General features: G+C 42.8%; 1 protein-coding gene across 2 annotated transcripts in view; it reads right to left on the reverse strand.

Moving 5' to 3' along the window:
* Positions 1 to 1296: 1296 nt before the first annotated feature.
* LOC110488299 (gamma-aminobutyric acid type B receptor subunit 1) overlaps positions 1297 to 21113 on the reverse strand; it is a 50091-nt gene continuing 30274 nt past the window's right edge. Inside the window, exons 11-24 of one of the 2 annotated variants that reach the window (XM_021560477.2) lie at positions 20854 to 20919; positions 20302 to 20493; positions 19432 to 19677; positions 19004 to 19067; positions 18104 to 18181; positions 14773 to 14923; positions 14148 to 14280; positions 13733 to 13849; positions 12238 to 12345; positions 7114 to 7207; positions 6346 to 6473; positions 4589 to 4717; positions 4175 to 4318; positions 1297 to 3754 (exon numbers count right to left, since the gene is read on the reverse strand). In XM_021560477.2, coding sequence (XP_021416152.1) covers positions 3464 to 3754; positions 4175 to 4318; positions 4589 to 4717; positions 6346 to 6473; positions 7114 to 7207; positions 12238 to 12345; positions 13733 to 13849; positions 14148 to 14280; positions 14773 to 14923; positions 18104 to 18181; positions 19004 to 19067; positions 19432 to 19677; positions 20302 to 20493; positions 20854 to 20919 — 1941 coding nt within the window. In that variant the 3' untranslated portion in view covers positions 1297 to 3463. The remainder of the gene's footprint in view (positions 3755 to 4174; positions 4319 to 4588; positions 4718 to 6345; positions 6474 to 7113; positions 7208 to 12237; positions 12346 to 13732; positions 13850 to 14147; positions 14281 to 14772; positions 14924 to 18103; positions 18182 to 19003; positions 19068 to 19431; positions 19678 to 20301; positions 20494 to 20853; positions 20920 to 21113) is intronic. The other variant, XM_036946845.1, reaches the window with a different exon arrangement.

The following is a 21113-nucleotide window of genomic DNA, read 5'->3' on the forward strand; positions in this document are numbered from 1 at the left end:
ATGCCATTTCTGAGAATGAGCACACATTCCACACATTGTGCTCTATAACACCCAACTTCTCCTGGCCTTCCTAAACACACTTTACAGAGACCTAATGCCAGAACACAAAAGAGTTAGACTGTATTTGGCAAATTCTGTAATTGTGTGGGATAATGTCAGCTTCCACCGACCCAACAGTGTTTGGGAATGGTCCCTCCTCCCCATTCCTGAATCCGATAGGTTTTGTTCAGTATGGAGGTGGAAAGTGTATAACTATCTAGGACAAGGTTAGATGCCATGAATGCTGCTTGTGAGGACATTGCAGGGGATGGTTGAGCCACGCAGGGAGATAACTATATTCCCCCCCCCCCCAGGTGTGATGTTGACGATTCTCTGGCCAGACCAACAAGAGCGACAGGCTGTCCACCAAGAAGGTGGGAACTTGTAGTGGTACATACTATGAGGAGGTACAATTTATTGTTTTTTTACAATGTTGCGGGTTTTTACATTTTTTGTTGTTGCATGGATGTCATTTTGTGGCACATTTTCTGTTCACTATATATGACTTTACATGTCAAAATGGACATGCAAATGTGAATTTCTATTTACATGTAACACATTGCTACAAAAATAAGTGTACTGTATACATACAAATGTGCATATACTTTTTCTGTGTACTACAGTATTGACTTTCCCCCGTAAACTTCAACCTACTGTTGAAATCGGTCTCTAAAAAGCTCAGTGTGATACACAATAGCATTCCGCTAGACAAAACGGACATTCTTGTATAGTACAGTAAGCAGTCAGTGTCAGCAAAAAAAAAAGTACAACAAAACTGCCATTTGTATTTAACAAACATTTCCAGGGTTGACTGCCATGGTGAAAAAACATCTAAACATTTTGACCAATAGGGCTCACACGATGAACAAAAAAAAAAAGTTTCATTTTGGTGGCATTGGCCAATTTACTGACACAATAACTAGATTTTGAAGCATTAATTAAATGTTTTGGGTGAGTTACTACATTTTGCAGGCATGCAAAAGAGTTGTGATGTTCCATAAAACTGTTGTGACAATTGCACTTACAGTTTAGAGAATGTTAAGACTGTTTCAAAAAATGAGCCAAAGCGATTGAGAAACTGTGATAACAGAATCCCTTAGGTGTCATTAACTGATGGTGACATCTAGTGGTTAAAACAGCTGTGTGTGTGACATTCAAAGTATAATGAAGTGTTCTGTCGTATTTCAGGGTATATGAGGGTGTTTACATGAAATTATGTTCATTATAAGTCCAATTGAACACAACATGATACACAAATTCAGTGAAAAACAATGGGTTTATTTTACTATGATTATCCATATATTTGAATACATATAATCTGAAATATATCAACATTTAAAATTGTAAATATAGTGTATACAAATATCTTAAAATCCAGTTGTATAGACAGAGTGTACAAAACATTAAGAATACCTGCTTTTTCCATGACATAGACTGAACAAGTGAATCCAGGTGAAAGCTATGATCCCTTATTGATGTCACCTGTTCAATCCACTTCAATCAGTGTAGATGAAGGGGAGGAGAAGGATTTTTTTTTAAGCCTGGAGACCATTGAAACATGGATTGTGTATGTGAACCGTTCAGAGGGTGAATGGGCAAGACAAAGTGCCTTTGAACAGGGTGTGGTAGTAGGTGCCAGGCACCCCAGCTTGAGACCGTGCCCCGACGACTTGAGGCCGTCCTGAGGGCAAAAGGGGCTGCAACCTCAATAGTAGGAAGGTGTTCCTAATGTTTTGTACACTCAGTGTATATTCATACATGTGCAAGAGTATATTTCTCTAAATAATCTTCACATACATATATAACAATATTACCCAATGTCGTCCATGTACAGTTAATAAATAGGGACTATTTCATCCAATAACTTCCTATGGAGAGGTTGTATATCTCACTTTCCTATACCCTGAGCTACAGTATGTCATTAGAACGTCAACAAAATCCTGACCTGAAACCTTGTTACGTCTTGAACTATAGTGCAACATGAGATAATGCTATTTGGAAAAGTATCGTCACTTGCGTAACTTGCCAATAAAGCTGTGTTATATCATTGCTTCATACATTTGGACGAATTGCTAACGAATGAGATTGTACATATATATATTAACTGTCGTAGACGCATGTCAGAATCCTTTACATATACTCTTCGTCATCACATTCACAAATGTGGTTGTACAAAGCTAAAATTGGAGGGACAATTCGGAAAGAAACGTCAAATATAAGACCGGGTGACAGGTGACAGGCATGTACCCTCACATTTACATTTATATACAGATTGTCACTAAAATCTGTTTTCCCCTAAAGACAAAGAAAATCAAAAAGGCTTGGAAGACTGATGCATAATACATATGGCGTTTAAAATCTGTAGGAGGTTGAGCTACCTTTGAATATCTCTGATGTGTCCAAGAAAGTTCAAATCGCCGGAACATATCAAGTCATAACAAGTCCAATTGAAAACGTTCAAAAAGATGATCCATAGAAAATGTATTAGGTTACATATCACATTACACTCGTTTCTTATCAAATGGGTTTCATCTATTCAAGAGCATATAACAGCAAACATGTGATTGAAGATACAAAGCTGTACTTGAATATGTATACAGCAAAACATCCACAAATCTCTTGCTATTGTCCCAAAATGTGGGTGCACATTCCAAAACCCTCTACTGCATATGGCTATAATGTTGGCAATTCACTGTCAGTTAGGATGACTTTACACTGAGTTTAGATGGCGTCTTGATATTGAATCCACAGGGAAACTGTGCTGTTTTTTCCACTGTAATTGCATTTGAACAGTTTCCACCCCTTTAGCCCCCCCACAAAAAAAAAACGATTGAACTAAATAGATATAGGGCACAACACTGAATCCATGACATAACATATCATACATTATGCAATAACAATATTAATCAATTACCAGGTGCTTCGCTATTTCAACAAACAGAAGACAAATAGGCAGAGACGGGAGTCAAAAAGAGACAAATAGAGACGGGAGTCAAAAAGGAGCAAACACACACAGTACACAAAGTCCTCCCGGAGATCCTGGATACATCTGCACAACAGAACGAGAAAACAAACAAAGGGAAGTGAAAAGGGGAGATCTGTCCATTTTCTTGTCTCCACAAGTAGACTGAGGGTTACTCTGGGATGTGCTCGTCTCTTATTCAATAACTCATATTACTAGTCATAAGTGCTTCAGGTCCCCACAGTGAGATTGACTGTGAGAAAGACTGGTGTTACCCCGGGTGACTCGCCTCACAGCAGCCTGTAGTGAATGGAAAAGTCCTCTGCCGTCGTGTGCCTCCACTCACTCTGTCAATGTCAGTAGCTTGTGCTCTTTTTCCATAACAAGTGAAAGTCACAGTGCCTCCATGTGTGTTCGTTCCTCCATGTGCTCTGCGCTCTTCCAGCCCTCCCCCCACCCCCTTCACTTGTAGAGCAGGGGGATCTGGCTGTTGTGACAGTGGTTGCGACTTATCTTGCTGTCCGCCTGGTACAGGTTGGAGGAGTTGGAGAAGGAGGGGGGTAAGGAGGAGTGATTGTCCGACGCGGGGTTGGGGTAACCGGGTGGAGGCAGGAGAGACTTGGGGTCTGGCTGGGAAGAGGGCGGGGACGGGTTGCTGTGGTTCTGATTGGTGCCGGATGAGGGCCGTCGTCGGTTGCGCAGGGCCTGTCTCTCAACCAGCTGGTTGCGGAGCTCCGATACCCTCTGCTCTTTCTGAGAGCACGGAAGAGGGAGAGGTCTTATTAATACTGGACACTCATGGGTAAAGCTGAATCATTTATAAATCATTCACTGAGCATGAATTAGACATGTATTCCTTATGTAGCAATCATGTTTTAATCAAACCAAATGTATCTCTTAGTAAAATATAACAAAATTAATGATTGGAAAGATTGATTGGTTGGTCAAATAATTCAGACATATTAGATGTATTTTAATAGATGCATTGTATTTTGATATCTAATGTATCAAAGTGAGTGTGTATTGTAGTACCACCTGTATGATAAAGATTGGCTGAATGATTGATAGTTCCAATAATTCAGATGTACTTTAAATGTATTAGACATATTTCAATCTAGATGTATTGTGATTCTATGTTGACAGCTAAGGTGCATCAAAACACGTGTACTGTACCTCCTGTATGATCTTCTGCAGCTCACGGTTCTCTCTCTCCAGCTGGCGAGACTTCTCCTCGTCGTTGTTGTTGGTGGACGAGCCGGTCTTCAGCGTGTCCTGCTGCTCCGACTGCCACTCACCACGCGTAATCAGCCTGCGCATCTAGAATAGAATAGAGTATAACATTATTCTAGAGAGACAGAGAAGAACCATATACTATATGTGAATTTGGAAATGTTAACATTGAGGAAAGTATTGAGACTTTGTTTTCGAGTGCTGATGCAAGTATACATTAAATACTGTTGATAAATGACTCAGAGTCCTAGGCATCCTATTCCCTATATAGACCAGAGCCCTGGTCAAAAGTAACACACTATAAAGGGAATAGGGTGCCTTTTGGGACGCAGACCTATTCTACACAGTATAGTGTACCTTGGGCACAAAGAGCACCACCAGCGTGATGTAGACAGAGAACACTATGGCCAGAGCGGCAAAGGCAAAGGAAGCGTCCTGCTGTGACGTGAGGATCATAGTGACGGGAGCCGTGATCATGCACAACACCTGCAGAGACGAGGGGGGATGAGAGAGGGAGAGAAACAAAGAGGTAAATATCAAGGGAGAGGTGAAAGAGGAAAATAAGATCTCAAAAAGCGCTCGGCAACTGCTTATCATTCCAACGAGGTTCCCAATATGAAAACATCATTAAAAAGTCATAGATGAAGTAGCAGGTTAGCAGTACCATACTGGCACATCATCACAATATCAAGCCTTACAAAAGCTCTCTGCTTCCCAACAAGGAGGCCTTTGCAGATTTATTTTAAAGGAGTCGATCTCATACAGGGCACCATTTATGTAGGGAACTGTATAATTAATCTGTGTGTATTACACCACGAAATACACACAATTAAATAAAATGGTGAAATCAACATCTATGCTTTCCCTTTGTCTGGAACTGCAGCTGTGTTTAACAATTTCATCAAGCTTTATGAATGATTGATCAATTAAATGTTCTTTCCTTTGCTTTGCAAAAAAAAACCGACTGTATGTACTTCATAATTGCACAACCGCCCCACAGCAAATGCGCAGTCAAAAGATGTAAAACTGTGGGTGGTTTGCAGTCGTAAGTGTTTTGGTTCCTCATTAAGCTGTTTTGAGATGGGAATCTGGGCAAATTCTGGCAATTAGGTAAATCATTGTTCAGAGAGTACTAAAATGTTTGCACATTGTTGAGCAGAAATAGAAACCCAGCCTAAAGCTAAAGTTATAAAAATGTTTGCCCGTATAAGAGCAGTGTTTGTTTTCTTCCAGCAATAGTCTACATTACCAGACATTTAATGGATTTGCTCGCCTGTGTGAGTAGGATTACACCTGTGTGAGTAGGATTACACCTGTGTGAGTAGGATTACACCTGTGTGAGTATGATTACGCCTGTGTGAGTAGGATTACACCTGTGTGAGTAGGATTACACCTGTGTGAGTAGGATTACCCCTGTGTGAGTAGGATTACACCTGTGTGAGTAGGATTACCCCTGTGTGCGTAGGATTACCCGTGTGAGTAGGATTACACCTGTGTGAGTAGGATTACACCTGTGTGAGTAGGATTACACCTGTGTGAGTATGATTACACCTGTGTGAGTATGATTACACCTGTGTGAGTAGGATTACACCTGTGTGAGTAGGATTACCCCTGTGTGAGTAGGATTACACCTGTGTGAGTAGGATTACACCTGTGTGAGTAGGATTACACCTGTGTGAGTAGGATTACCCCTGTGTGAGTAGGATTACACCTGTGTGAGGATTACCGAATGGCTATGGCTACTTGTTTGCAACACTTAGATGGTGCAATGGTATGTTATCGCTGCTATCTATTGGTGATGATCCTTCACCGATTCAAATCAAATTCAAATTATTGTTTAAGTATAGCACTAATGCTTTGCCTTATGCCAAAAATATGTCTTCCAAAAATACATTTATGAGCACATGCTTACCACCAGAAATAATGAGTCTTAGCAGTATGTCATCATTATGCACTGACGAATCATTGAATCTCATGTCCACACAGAGACAATGTCTAGCCCCTGCTATCGTTCTACCAATAGTTAATTGTTGCTTGGAGATCATTCGCTCGATGGACTGCCTAAAATGCAGAGCGGAAACCAGAGCACTCCCCCTGTGATGGTTGAGACTCACAGCCACGTTGTAAATAGCCATCCCCACGGCTCGATGGTCATTGATCTTCTCCGTGGAAACAGACTTGGTCTCGTAGGCTAGAAATATCCCCAGCAACAGCAGTAGTCCCTTGTAGCCATACACTACACCTGGTGGAGAGATAGAGGGAGGGAGAGAGAGAGAGAGAGAGAGAAAGAGAAAGAGAAAGCGAGAGAGAGAGAGAGAAAGAGAGAGAAAGAGATAGATAGAGAATGAGAGAGCGAGATGGAAAGCGAAGACGATGGAGTGATGTTAGGCAGTTGACTGAAGGAAATGCATATTCCCCCTTTATTTCTTCTGTCCAAGGGTCCATTGTTCTTTCATTACGTCGCTCAATGGGGTGACAATACATTTGCATAGCACAGAGAGGGAATGCTATGGGGCAATGGCACAGTTTGTGACCCATATTATTTGAATTTGATAGTATAATGCATTCAGAAGAGCTGCCACTGTCAGGAAGAGAGGCAGTATGGTGATAGTGAGAGAAGAAGACAGATGAAAGGAGAAGATAAAATGAAAGCGTATGAGGGAAAGATAAAGGCGGGGAATGACTGACTTGAGTGAGTGAGAGGAGGGGATGAAAAGTGGGGTCAGACAAAAACAAGAGAGGAAGAGCTAATGTGGGGGGCTGAGATACGAGGAGTGTTTAATTTACAATGAATGGACTGGGGATTGAGGGAGTGAGAGAGTGAAAAAAAGAGGGAATGAGGGAGTGAGCGAGAGAAGGAGTAGGGAATAGAGGAGGGATACCGAGCCATGTGTTCATCTTCTCTGAGGTGCAGTGCTCCAGGAGGGGCTGAATCAGGACATCCAAGTCTCCTTTAGGGGCCTCCCTAGTGAACTTCTACTCGGAGAGAGGGTGGGGGGAGGATGTGAGAGAGAAAGAGAGAATGAGAGAGAATAACAGGGAGAGCGAGACAGGGAGAGAGAGAGACAGGGTGAAAGACATTCCCGTTGTGATATCCGCAATTTATTAACTTTAAAACGGACAAGTAGAAAGTAAACAAACAACAAGATGACTGACATCAAAGAAATTATATTTTGTTGAACACCAGACATGTGACAGTGCTAACATACGAAAGCTAATGCCACATAGCATACAGAAAGTATTCACGCCCCTTTACTTTTTCCACATCTTGTTGTGTTACAGCCTGACGAAGGCCGCGTGGCCAATACATAAAAGCTTACTAAAGAACAGTGATACTATCAAGAGTGGTGTGTGGGTTTCTTATTTCTTCTGTTACCATGCCCCCTCAAAAAAGACAGGTCAGATGTGTGAGTACCTTTTTAATATTGAATTTTGTTGAGTTACAGCCAGAATTTTAAATGGATACCATTTCAATTTTTGGTCACTGGCCGACACACAATACCCCATGATGTCAAAGTGGAATTATGTTTTTAGAAATGTTTACAAATGAAGAGAAAATTAAAAGCTGAAATGTTTTGAATCAATAAGTATTCAACCCTTTTTTTATGGCAAGCTTAAATAAGTTCAGTAGTAAAGTTGCATGGACTCACTCTTGTATGCAACAATAGTGTTGAACATGATTTTTGAATGACTACCTCATCTCTGTACCCCACATATACAATTATCTGTAAGGTCCCTCAGTTAAGTAGTGAATCTCAAACACAGATTCAACCACAAAGACCACAGAGGTTTTCCAATGCCTCACAAAAAAAGCCTACTGGTAGATGGGTAAAAATTTAAAAAGCAGACATTGAATATCCCTTTGAGCATGGTGAAGTTATTAACTTACACTTTGGATGGTGTATCAATAGACCCAGTTGCCGGAGAGGAAGGAAACCAATCAGGGATTTCACCATAAGGTGACTTTAAACCGGTTACAGAGTTTAATGGATGTGATAGGAGAAAACTGAGGATAGATCAACAATGTTATTACTCCACCATTTTGTTATTTAACCTTTATTTAACTAGGCAAGTCAGTTAAGAACAAATTCTTATTTACAATAATGGCCTACCGGGGAACAGTGGGTTGGTACCGGAGAAGAAGGCATACGTTTTATGTGCCCCAAACCGATTGTGTTTTTTGTTTGTAACTTATTTTTTTAATGATTTTGTACATAATGTTGCTGCTACTGTCTCTTATGACCGAAAATCACTGCTGGACATCAGGATTGCGATTATTCACCACGGACTGGCAGAATCCTTTTTTTTCCTTTAACAAGTTTGATGAGTTTGACTCAAACAATATACTGCTTTCTTGGGAACAAGCCCAGATCCCCGTGATTTGCGTGGAGGCGGAGAAAAAGGGGCCGGAGGGCGGGCTGCCTTCTGAGAATTTGTAGGCGATTGAATAAACCCCCACTTCCTTCCATTCTGCAAGCAAACGTGCAATCTTTGGACAATAAAATAGATGACCTACGCTGAAGTTTAAACTACCAAGGGGACATTCAAAACTGTAATATCTAAACTTTCAAGGCTGAATGACGACACTATCAACATACAGCGGGCTGGTTATACGCTGCACTGGCAGGATAGAACAGCGGCGTCTGGTAAGACAAGGGGCGGCGGACAACGTATTTTTGTAAATAACAGCTGGTGCACGATATCTAAGGAAGTCTCGAGCTATTGCTCACTTGAGGTAGAGTATCTCATGATTAACTGTAGACCACACTATCTACCTAGTGATTTTTAATCTGTATTTTTCATAGTTGTTTACATACCACCACAGTCAGAGGCTGGCACTAAGACAGCATTGAATGAGCTGTATTCTGCCATAAGCAAACAAGAAAATGCTCAACCAGAGGCGGTGCTCCTAGTAGCCGGGGACTTTAATGCAGGGAAACTGAAAAACGTTTTACCAAAATTCTATCAGCATGTTAAATGTGCAACCAGAGGAGAAAAAAAACTCGGGACCACCTTTACTCCACACACAGAGACGCATAAAAAGCTCTCCCTCGTCCTCCATTTGGCAAATCTGACCATAATTCTATCTTCCCGATTCATGCTTACAAGCAAAAGTGAAAGCAGAAATCAATAAATAAAAAAATCAATAAAAAAGTGGTCAGATGAAGCAGTCGCTAAGCTACAGGACTGTTTTGCTAGAACAGATGGGAATATGTACCGGGATATCACCGATGGCATTGAGGAGTACACCACAGCAGTCATTGGATTCATCAATAAGTACGTCGATGACGTCGTCCCCACAGTGACCGAACGTACATACCCCAACCAGAAGCTATTGATTACAGGCAACATCCACACTGAGCTAAAGGCTAGAGCTGCCACTTTCAAGGAGCAGGACTCTAACTCGGAAGCTTATAATCCCGCTATGCCCTCCGACGAACCATCAAACAGGCAAAGCGGCAATACAGGACTAAGATCGAATCGTACTACACTGGCTCTGATGCTCGTCGGATATGGCAGGCCTTGCAAACCATTATAGACTACAAAGGGAAGCACAGCCGAGAGCTGCCTAGTGACACGAGCCTACCAGACGAGCTAAACTACCTCTATGCTCGCTTCAAGGCAAATAACACTGAAACATGCATGAGAGCACCAGCTGTTCCGGAAGACTGTGTGATCGCGCTCTACGCAGCCGATGTGAGCAAGACCTTTAAACAGGTCAACATTCACAAGGCCGCAGGGCCAGACGGATTACCAGGACATGTACTGCGAGCATGCGCTGACCAACTGGCAAGTGTCTTCACTGACATTTTCAACCTCTCCCTGTCCGAGTCTGTAATACCAACATGTTTAAAGCAGTCCACCATAGTGCTTGTGCCCAAGAACACTAACGACTACCGGCCCGTAGCACTCAAGTCAATACCCATGAAGTGCTTTGAAAGGCTGATCATGGCTCACATCAACACCATTATCCCAGAAACCCTAGATCTACTCCAATTTGCATACCACCCCAACAGATCCAGAGATGATGTGATCTCTATTGCACTCCACACTGCCCTTTCCACCTGGACAAAAATAACACCTATGTGAGAATGCTATTCATTGACTACAGCTCAGCGTATAGTGCCCTCAAAGCTCATCAATAAGCTAAGGACCCTGGGACTAAACATCTCCCTCTTTAACTAGATTCTGGACTTCCTGACGGGCCGCCCCCAGGTGGTAAGGGTAGGTAACATCACATTCACCACGCTGTCAAAAGTCAAAAGAAATCAGCCGAGAAACAAAAATGGTAGACCTCCAAAAGTCTGGTTCATCCTTGGGAGCAATTTCCAAACGCCTGAAGGTACCACGTTCATCTGTACAAACAATAGTATGCAAGTATAAACACCATGGGATCACTTAGCCGTCATACCGCTCAAGAAGGCGTTCTGTCTCCTAGAGATGAACGTACTTTGGTGTGAAAAGTGCAAATCAATCCCAGAACATCAGCATAGGACCTTGTGAAGATGCTGGAGGAAACAGGTACAAAAGTATCTATATCCACAGTAAAACGAGTCCTTTATCGACATAACCTGAAAGGCCGCTCAGCAAGGAAGAAACCACTGCTCCAAAACCGCCATAAAAACATCAGACTAGGGTTTGCAACTGCACATGGGGACAAAGATCGTACTTTTTTAGAGAAATGTCCTCTGGTTTGATGAAACAAAAATGGAACTGTTTGGCCATAATGACCATTGTTATGTTTGGAGGAAAAAGGGGGAGGCTTGCAAGCCGAAGAACACCATCCCAACCATGCAGCACGGGGGTGGCAGCATTATGTTGTGGGGGTGCTTTACTGCAGGAGGGACTGGTGCACTTCACAAACTAGATGGCATCATGAAGAGGGAAAATTATGTGGATATATTGAAGCAACATCTCAAGACATGAGTGGGGTCTTCCAAATGGACAATGACCCCAAGCATACTTCCAAAGTTGTGGCAAAATGGCTTAAGGACAACAAAGTTAAGGTATTGGAGTGGAGTGGCCATCACAAAGCCCTGGCCTCAATTCCTTAGAAAATTTGTGGGCAGAACTGAAAAAGCGTTTGTGAGCAAGGAAGCCCGACTCAGTTACACCAGCTCTGTCAGGAGGAATGGGCCAAAATTCACCCAACTTATTGTGGGAAGCTTGTGGAAGGCTACCTGAAACATTTGACTCAAGCTAAACAATTTAAAGTCAATGCTACCAAATACTAATTGAGTGTATGTAAACTTCTGACCCACTGGGAATGTGATGAAAGAAATAAAAGCTGAAATAAATAATTCTCTCTACTATTATTCTGACATTTCACATTCTTAAAATAAAGTGGTGATCCTAACTGACCTAAGACAGGGAATTTTTACTAGGAATAAATGTCAGGAATTGTGAAAAACTGAGTTTAAATGTATTTTTGCTAAGGTGTATGTAAACTTCCGACTTCAAATGTATTACCTCAAATAACCGGTGCCCCAGCACATTGACTCTGTACCGTTTTCCCCCCTGTATATAGTCTCTACACTGGAATTGCTTACCAAGAAGACAGTGAATGTTCCTGAGTGGCCGAGTTAAATCTGCTTGAAAATCTATTGCAAGACCTGAAAATGGATCTCTAGCAATGATAAACAACCAATTTTACAGAGTTTAAGAATTTTGAAAAGAACAATGGGCAAATGTTGCATAATCTAGGTGTGGAAAGCTCTAGAGACCCAGAAAGACTCACCGCTGTAATCGCTGCCAAAGGTGCTTCTTTCTACAAAGTACTGACCCAGGGTTGTGAATACTTACGTAAATTAGATATTTCTGTATTTCATTTTCAATACATTTGCAAAATAAAATCTAAAAACATGTTTTCATTTGGTCATTATGGGGTATTGTGTGTAGATGGGTGACAAAAAAACAACAATTGAATCCATTTTGAATTCAGCCTGTAACACAACAACATTAGGAAAAGGTCCAGGGGTGTGACCGATACGACAGTGTCACTGTACCTCCACTGTGATGTGTAAAGGATCCACAATCTGCCAAATCATGAGTGACAGGATGTCTATGGCTAGTAACACTCCAACTGTTGCATAGAGTTTCCATGGCTCCAGGTGCTGCAGGGATACAGGAGAACCAATCACAATCCAAGGACCAAGGGTAATGCAGTGAGTCCACAAACAAGGACAAAAGGGCTCAAGCATACAGTAGATAAAATGCCAACAGAGTACAGCATTGTATTAGTGTATCAGCACAGAATACTTAAGTTATCAGAGCTCCCTTTAAAAAGAGATTCATGTCAATGGGCTTCCTTGGTTAAATAAAGCACACATAAATTCATTAGCATTTAGACAATACTGTTGAAATATTCTAAGTGTAAATTGAGGAGTTTCTAGGCAGTGGATGCTATATGCACAACAGTGGTTTTTGAATGAGTAACATATCAAGAAGAAATTTGGCCCCAAAAAATGATATAAGCAAAATAAACAACATGCTTCTTCATTTTTCATCACTTCATTCTGACTGGCTTCTAGCCCTGCAACCGTTCACCCCAGACATAACCAAACCGTATCGCATAGACCTTGTCACCTCTTCTCTCCAAGTGCATGAAATGATTTGACTGCATATTCTGACTTGGAAACTTTTTTAAGTACTTTCACAGAGCTCTTTGGCAAATTGCCCTTGCACGGCCATTAAAGAGAGTTGAAAGTCAACCTGATTCGTCTTGCATTGGCTCAACTAATAAAGCCCCCGAAGGTTGGATTTCCACATAGAACTTTAATACTCATACATATTCATAAATGCTCCATAAATGGCTTAATCTCTCATTCTCCTGATTAGGTCTTAGAAGAATTCCCACAACACATCACACACTCGCAGTGTCTCCCTAGCTTCAGGACACACTATCTTAGAAAGGACACACACATGCATGCGTAATCAAGCCGATAGTGTGAGCATCACGGGTAAGAGTGAGTGAGTGTGTGTGAAGGTATCTCTCTGTATGAGTGTGAGTGAGTGGGTGTGTCTGTGTGCGAGTGCATGCATTTGTGTGCGTGTACGTGTGTCTGTGTTACTCCTGTCTGTTTCAAGCCTGTCGTACGCTGCTCTACTCTACTTTACTCTACAGTACTCTATTCTACGGTATTCTACTCTGCTCTACTCTACTGTACTCAACTGTACTCTATTTTACTCGACTCTACTGTACTCGACTCTACTGTACTCGACTCTACTGTACTCGACTCTACTGTACTCGACTCTACTGTACTCGACTCTACTGTACTCGACTCTACTGTACTCGACTCTACTGTACTCGACTCTACTGTACTCGACTCTACTGTACTGCAGTATATCCCACAGTAGAGGATATACAGAGATACTTTAACATGCAGAGCAAAGCACATCCCCCAGCGGCTTATGTATTTTTTATCTGCCAACACCACACATTCAGTACTATAGACTCTGGAGCTTCCCTGTTCCCTCCTCTGGCCCTCCTAAAAGGCTTACCTTCCTCTTCTCCTTCTTCTCCTCCTTCTTTGTGAAGAGATTGTGTACCCACCAAATCTTAGTGAACATGCTGCCATATGCCAGACTGAAGCCCAGGCCGAGCAGCCACAGACGGAACTAGACCGAGAGGGAGAGAGAGAGATTTTGTTGATTCAATATTTAACTTTTTTTATGCTTTGGCAATGCAAATGCAATTTGTATTATGCCAATAAAGCAACAACTGAATTGATAATGAGAGAGAGAGAGAGAGAGAGAGAGAGAGAGAGAGAGCGAGTGAGAGCGAGAGCGAGAGAGAGATAGAATATGAGAAACAGAGGCAGAGAGAGAAATAATTTCCCCTGACAAGCCATCACAGCACATCCCTCTACTCTAGCACCAGAAGAACAACCCATTCCCACGGCTTTAGCTGCGTTACCTGACAGACCACAGGGAACTGGGACCTGTGGATGTGGTGTCCGTCGATCCCCAGGGGAAACACAGCAGCCAGGGCCATCATACAACCCACTGCCGTCATGTTGTTCAGGTAGGGCTGGGAGTTCTGGATGTACCTGGCACAACACACACAAAGAGGGTATGAAGAAAGGCCAGAGAATATAGACAGAAACCCACAAAGGGACTGTTTCACGTGCACTGTCCGTAACACTGCATTGGAACTACTTGTCACAACAGCATCAAAACAATGTCATAAACGTGGCATATTTTGTCACTGAATGCAAAGTGACAAGGCATTCTGCATGGATTGGAAACAGTAATGCCAAAGGTCGACATAGACGTGACTATCACTTGCCCACAGCCATCTGAAGACCTACAAGCAGGACCCACCAGGAAGACAGTCATACTCGACCCAGCGTGATGATGATGAATTGTTGATGATGAATTGCTAGCTATTTTTCTAGCTGTAATCTTTTTTTAATTGAACCTTTAACCAGGCAAGTCAGTTAAGAACACATTCTTATGTACAATGACGGCCTACGATGACAGTGTTGCTTAAATGTGCGAGATAAATTCCCTCTGGAGTGGAAATAAAGTTATAATCTTACCGGACGTTGCTGTTGTAGATGTTGAAGGTCAGACAGACGATGCCCAGCAGGATGCCCAGACCAGCGAAGACAGACACAGCAGCAAACAGCTTCTGAGAGAGGTACCTAAACTCCTCAATGACTATCGTCGAGTCAGCCGGGGGCCCGGCACCTGAACAGAGAGAGAGAGATAAAGAGCGAGAGAGAGCGAGAGAGAGAAAGAAAGAAAGAAAGAAAGAAAGAGGCAGGGCAGAGGTTAGTCCATCCATGCCTTAAAGAGACAGACAGTCTACTGTACTGTACTTGATGTCACTCAGAACAGAACAGGGCAAAAGGACAATTATGTTTTGAATTAAGATCAAAATCAGAATTTGAACAGGGAGGGCACTACGCTCAGTAACCTCTACAGACACCAACCTAAAGGATCAAATGAAATTGGCACAATCAATTTACACAGTAACCAATGATTTAATTCAATGACCAAGAAGGTACAGAAATTGAGAATAAACAAGGACAGATGTGGAAATCAGGACGTGTTCACCCTAAATATCTCAAAACATGTGCATAACTAAAAAGTAACCAAAAAATAAGCATTGGTTCTTTCAAGGTAGGAGATGGTTGAAAGTGCAGCTGACTGACTTTATCTGTCTCTGATTTCTCTCTGTATCCTCCTGTCTGTCTAAATCCAGCTCTGCCTGCAGATCCTGACAGCTTCTCGGGGTGTGGGTGTCACTGTGTCCTTATGTAAGGGCGGTGACAGTGACATGGACTTGTGTCAGTGTGTGGTGACGTGTCCATGTCAGGAAGAGGGTGACACAGTGTCGAGCCCCAGGGGTGTCACAATACCAGGGCGCCCACATTTGGTTTGACGGTTTCAGCGATATCACACCACTGACTTGCCTAAAGTGACATCTGAGACATCCTGTCTAAGAACAGAGTAACGGCTGTGAGAAGATGGGTGTGTTCCTGTGTGCATTGATGAGAGAGCGAGCACTGTCCTGTCAGCTGATGTGTTTGCACTGTTTAAACCTTCCTCCGTCCTTGATCAAGGAATCAGGACAGGGTGTTGCCATGGAGACCAAGCTCTGTAACAGTTGCCACAGTGATTAGGAAGACAGCTGAGCTGAAGTGGTTGTTAGGGGCGACCGTGAAGAGAGAAAGTGACGGAGTAATTCAACAAGGGGTCACCTCCGTTACCTCTAGAACAAACTAAACTCACCTCAATTACCTCTAGAACAAACTAAACTCACCTCAATTACCTCTAGAACAAACTAAACTCACCTCAATTACCTCTAGAACAAACTAAACTCACCTCCGTTACCTCAAGAACAAACTAAACTCACCTCCGTTACCTCTAGAACAAACTAAACTCACCTCCGTTACCTCTAGAACAAACTAAACTCACCTCAATTACCTCTAGAACAAACTAAACTCCCTTCCGTTACCTCAAGAACAAACTAAACTCACCTCCGTTACCTCAAGAACAAACTAAACTCACCTCAATTACCTCAAGAACAAACTAAACTCACCTCCGTTACCTCAAGAACAAACTAAACTCACCTCCGTTACCTCAAGAACAAACTAAACTCACCTCCGTTACCTCAAGAACAAACTAAACTCACCTCCGTTACCTCAAGAACAAACTAAACTCACCTCCGTTACCTCAAGAACAAACTAAACTCACCTCCGTTACCTCAAGAACAAACTAAACTCACCTCCGTTACCTCAAGAACAAACTAAACTCACCTCCGTTACCTCAAGAACAAACTAAACTCACCTCCGTTACCTCAAGAACAAACTCACCTCCGTTACCTCAAGAACAAACTAAACTCACCTCCGTTACCTCAAGAACAAACTAAACTCACCTCCGTTACCTCAAGAACAAACTAAACTCACCTCCGTTACCCCAAGAACAAACTAAACTCACCTCCGTTACCCCAAGAACAAACTAAACTCACCTCCGTCATCTCTATAGCAAAAAACAAAACTGTCACCTCTATAGCAAACTAAACTCCCCTCCGTCACCTCTATAACAAATAACCTCAACTCTCCAACTGGTTACAGACATCGGTTCAATGTCTAGTTTTGATTTATATTTGACTGAGTTGTCAACTAATGTGAATTCAACATGAAATCAACAAAGAATTTCCCCATTGGATTTAGGATCAAAGTTGGGTGAAAAAATGTTGATGACTTTTTGATTCAGCGTCATAACGTTTTTTGTTGTTGAAATGACGTGGAAAATTAACAACCAGTTTTGCCCATTGGGCTGCGACTCGCCAGTAATCTTGACTCACCTCTGTTACTGTACACACTTAGAATAAAAGGTGCCATCTAAAATCCAAAAGGGTTATTTGGCTGTCCACAGAGGCTTCTACATGGAACCCAAAATGGTTGAAACCAAAAAGGGTTTTTACATGGAACCTAAAAAGGTTCTCCAATAGGGACAGCTGAAGAACCCTTTAGAACCCTTTTTCTAAGAGCGCGCGGGTCAACTAATCTTAACACTGTCACCTCTATAGCAAACTAACCTCTATCACACTCCAGAAAACTAGACTCCCCTCCATCACCTCTGGAACAAATCATCCTCACCTCTGTAAACCTACATCACACCAAGCTCACTCCTGTCACACTACAGAACAGTAAGACCACCAAACTCAGCCCTACAGTAAGTCGGCCTTGTGAAGGACAGAGATAGATACAGGTCACCATATAGTCGTCTCTGATTGGACCCATTGGCCCCGCTCCCCTCGGAGGCTAAGCTAAGCCTTGGAAACAAATCGTTTCCTTAAAAGTCTACAACGGTGCCCTCTCTCTGGACTCCCAGCATGCACGATTGATTAGCGGTGCAGTAATTCTGAGCCCAGGCACAAGTGTGTCACCTCTCAAGGGAGGGCTGGGCCGGTAAACAACTGAACTACAACATTTGTCTTGGTGTGGCTGAAGAAAATCGACAGTAACAGCATTTCTCTGCAGACAGCGTCACGCTCTGTGGCTGTGGTGGATGTTGAACTTTCCTAAAGTGAAGAAGTGTAGGTGGGGTCAGGCTTTCCTGACTGCCATGGTCTGGCCACTGGGCTGTGGGTGTAAACTAATTCTGGGTGAAGGAGGATGAGGGTCCAAATGATTGCTTTTAAAGCCAGAAGTGGTGATTTGTCTGACATGGAAATGATGGATGGAGGCAGCGCGGGCTTAGAGAAAGAGAAGGCGTAACAGTAGGTCTAATGTGAGGGGAACGAGATAGATGGTTACATAGATGACTCACAGTGAGACAGTCACACACACACCCACAGAGAGAGAGAGACATACACAGGAAGCCTGACAAAGACAAACGTAATCAACTCCGCCTCACCTATCCACACATCGTTGCCGAACCAGGAGAGATTCTTCTGAGAGCTGTCGTAGTATCCAATCTTCTTATAACTGCCTCCTACACAGCGAGAGGGAGAAGATAGTTCAATTAACATCTTCTCAGATCCTCTTTCTTTCCAGCCTACATAATGTCCTTGGGTCATGAAGGGTTCAAACGACAACAAGCAAAATAAACACTTTGAAAAAGAACGACAGATCAAAACATCATTATGAAAAGAAGGCTACGGAAGTGCACGGCAGAACATTTCAGATCCACAAATAGAGAGAAAGAGGGAAGAGGGGAAAAAGTGGAACGAAGAGATCGAGACGACACAGAGAGAGGTACCGACACAGAGCTACCACAGGGAAAGAAAGACAGAGGGAGAGAATGAATATGTGGCATCCTTAACCATGAATACTGACGAGAATAATTCACAAATTCAAGTCAAGGCTTTCAATGTATTAACCCAATTACCCCACCTCGTCACTAGCACGGCAGCACGCGAAATGCCACCCAGTGCAGGCAGGCAGAAGTAGGATTATTATTTTTCGTTATCCATTAGGGCTCCAAAAAAAACAGAGGTACACAATAATATGCCACTTTAGCTTCGGTCCAGGCCTCTTCCAATTAGACTGAAAGCTTGACTCGACACATTTAGAAATAAACCCAATTTGCCTGTCCAAAAAACCCCGCTTTGCTCTCAAATCAACACGGGTGAGAGCGGAGGGAAAGTAAGAACAGCTTCAGCAGACAGCCTTGATCTGGACTGGCTGACACTCAATCGCTCCGCAACCGAATGTCAATGATTCTTTCTCATTTAAACAAAAAAAAAAACTACTGTAGGATATCCAGAACAAGGAAAGTCTGAAATATGGTTGAAATGGTGACAGATGACTTTACCTTGCAGTTGCTCAATAAGGGTCATCGCCATCCTGGAACCCTGGGCATCAAACACCACATGGCCCTGAAGGAGAAGAAAAGTGCTACATCAAGTCAGAAATCTACTGTCTTCCATTCAGACTTATTGAATGAGCCAATACATACATTACACACGTGTTCTCTAATCCGGTCCCTGGGACAAATAGGGTATGCAGGCTTTTGCTCCAACCCATTCCTAACACACCATATTCAACTAACCAAGGGCTTGATGATACGTTTAGTAGTTGAATCAGGTGTGTTAATCCTCCAACCAGGGTTGGACTACCTGGACTTGTATAATAAGAAACACTCATTTGCGTTTTCCATTGCAAAAGGGTTTCAAACATTTTGTGCCCTAATGAACATGGCCCTAGTATATTCTACTGGATGGCCCTCCCTCCTGTACTCACAGACACGCCTTCAAATGAGCTGGTGTTGAGGGCGCGGTAGATCTCTGCTGTGATGTCATGGTTGTTGTAGTTGAAGTCCTCCAGCCTGCGGCCTTTGGCCTTCAGAGGGGCCACAGTCTTGTTGAGGGCCAGGGCCAGGGCCCAGACAGCGTCGTAGGCCAGAGGGGCCTCCTGGAAGCCCCCTGTCTCTTCCGGGTTCTTACCCCCCAGCCGGTTCATCAACGCCCCCAGGAACTCCTGAGAGGTCTGATTGGACCAGACATCGGGAAGGTTGATATATGAGCGTCACCATTCGTGTGGCTTTCAAACGGAATTATTGTCCACCAAACTCATTAGTGTGACATTTCTATAATTAGAATCACTATGTTAGTTGCATTAGGGTCAACTTATATTTAGGCATATTACTAGTTACGTATTACTAGCCTTTGAAATCAAACGGTACTGTACTTAGTTCAGGGCTAAGACAGCTTTTACGCCAGCTTTTTGGGGCTAGCCAATCACAGAGTTCCATTGTCACCTAAGTTGAATATTTATGAGGGATAGCCCTGGGCCAGGGACATTTATTTCATATAAATGTCTAAGTATGTGTCTCTGCCCTGGGCTAAGAAACATGTGGTGTGGAAAAGCCTAATGTTCCCCTAGAGTGTACTATTGCAGAAGCACATCAAGCCGCTGCTCTGCAGGTAGAGGAAGGTATATGAAGATAATCAGCAGCCAAGCTGGCAGCGTGTGAAATTGAAGGGACAACATGACCAGATGGAGAGCAGATGTTGCTCACCACGTTGGAATGCGGATCATAATCAATAACCTTACATGGACTTGGGGGACCTGATCCTGGATCAGTATGAGATCCGGCCCAGATGTTCTCACCAGGTTGGAGGCTCCGCGGACGGTCTCGGGGTTGAGCATGACGATCTCCGTGGTAACGTGGCCCTCCACCGCCTCTGTCATGTTCTCGATGGTGCAGTTGATGGACGGGTCTTTGATCTTGAACCAGTTGTCAGCATACCAACCAATCAGAAACCACACATATTTCTTCCCATACAGTTTCTCCTTAAATACCTAGAGGATGGAGGGAGAGAGTTGGAGGGAGAGAGTTGGAGGGAGAGAGGGGAGAGAAAGCGAAAGAGAGAGAAAATAGGAAAAAAGTGAAGGGCAGAGAGAGAGAGAGAGAAACATTTGGAAAATAGACAGAAAAGAAAAAGATGAAACACTTAAATTGTCTGTTAAATGATTCTTAATTACACAGAAATATTATTTGTTTCTCAAGGCTACATCATCACCACAGTACAAATTAGAATTAAATAAAAATGGTAATTTGTTCAGACAGAGGTTCAAGATACAATAGAGATCAATAACTACAAATAGCCTGATGATTTAATGCTCAACATAACTTGAGGTCAAACAATGAAAAACACTCACCTCGCAAAACACTTTCCTGGCTTCCGTCTCATAGAAGAGCCCCACAATGATTCTGGCATCCTGACGCTATTCAATGACAGGAAGCGCAATGATTTAAGCCATGGTAATGAAAATACATTCGCATAGTTCAATAATAATGATACAAGCCTTTACACTTTGACTATCCCAATTCTATGGTACAACCTCGGCTACCTCGGCACTTCACAGCCTGGCAGTTGGTAGTGCTAATTAGCCTCCTGTATTCATTTCCTGTATTAAAT

This window comes from Oncorhynchus mykiss, chromosome 2 (genome assembly GCF_013265735.2).
Source record: "Oncorhynchus mykiss isolate Arlee chromosome 2, USDA_OmykA_1.1, whole genome shotgun sequence".
Lineage (NCBI taxonomy): Eukaryota > Metazoa > Chordata > Actinopteri > Salmoniformes > Salmonidae > Oncorhynchus > Oncorhynchus mykiss.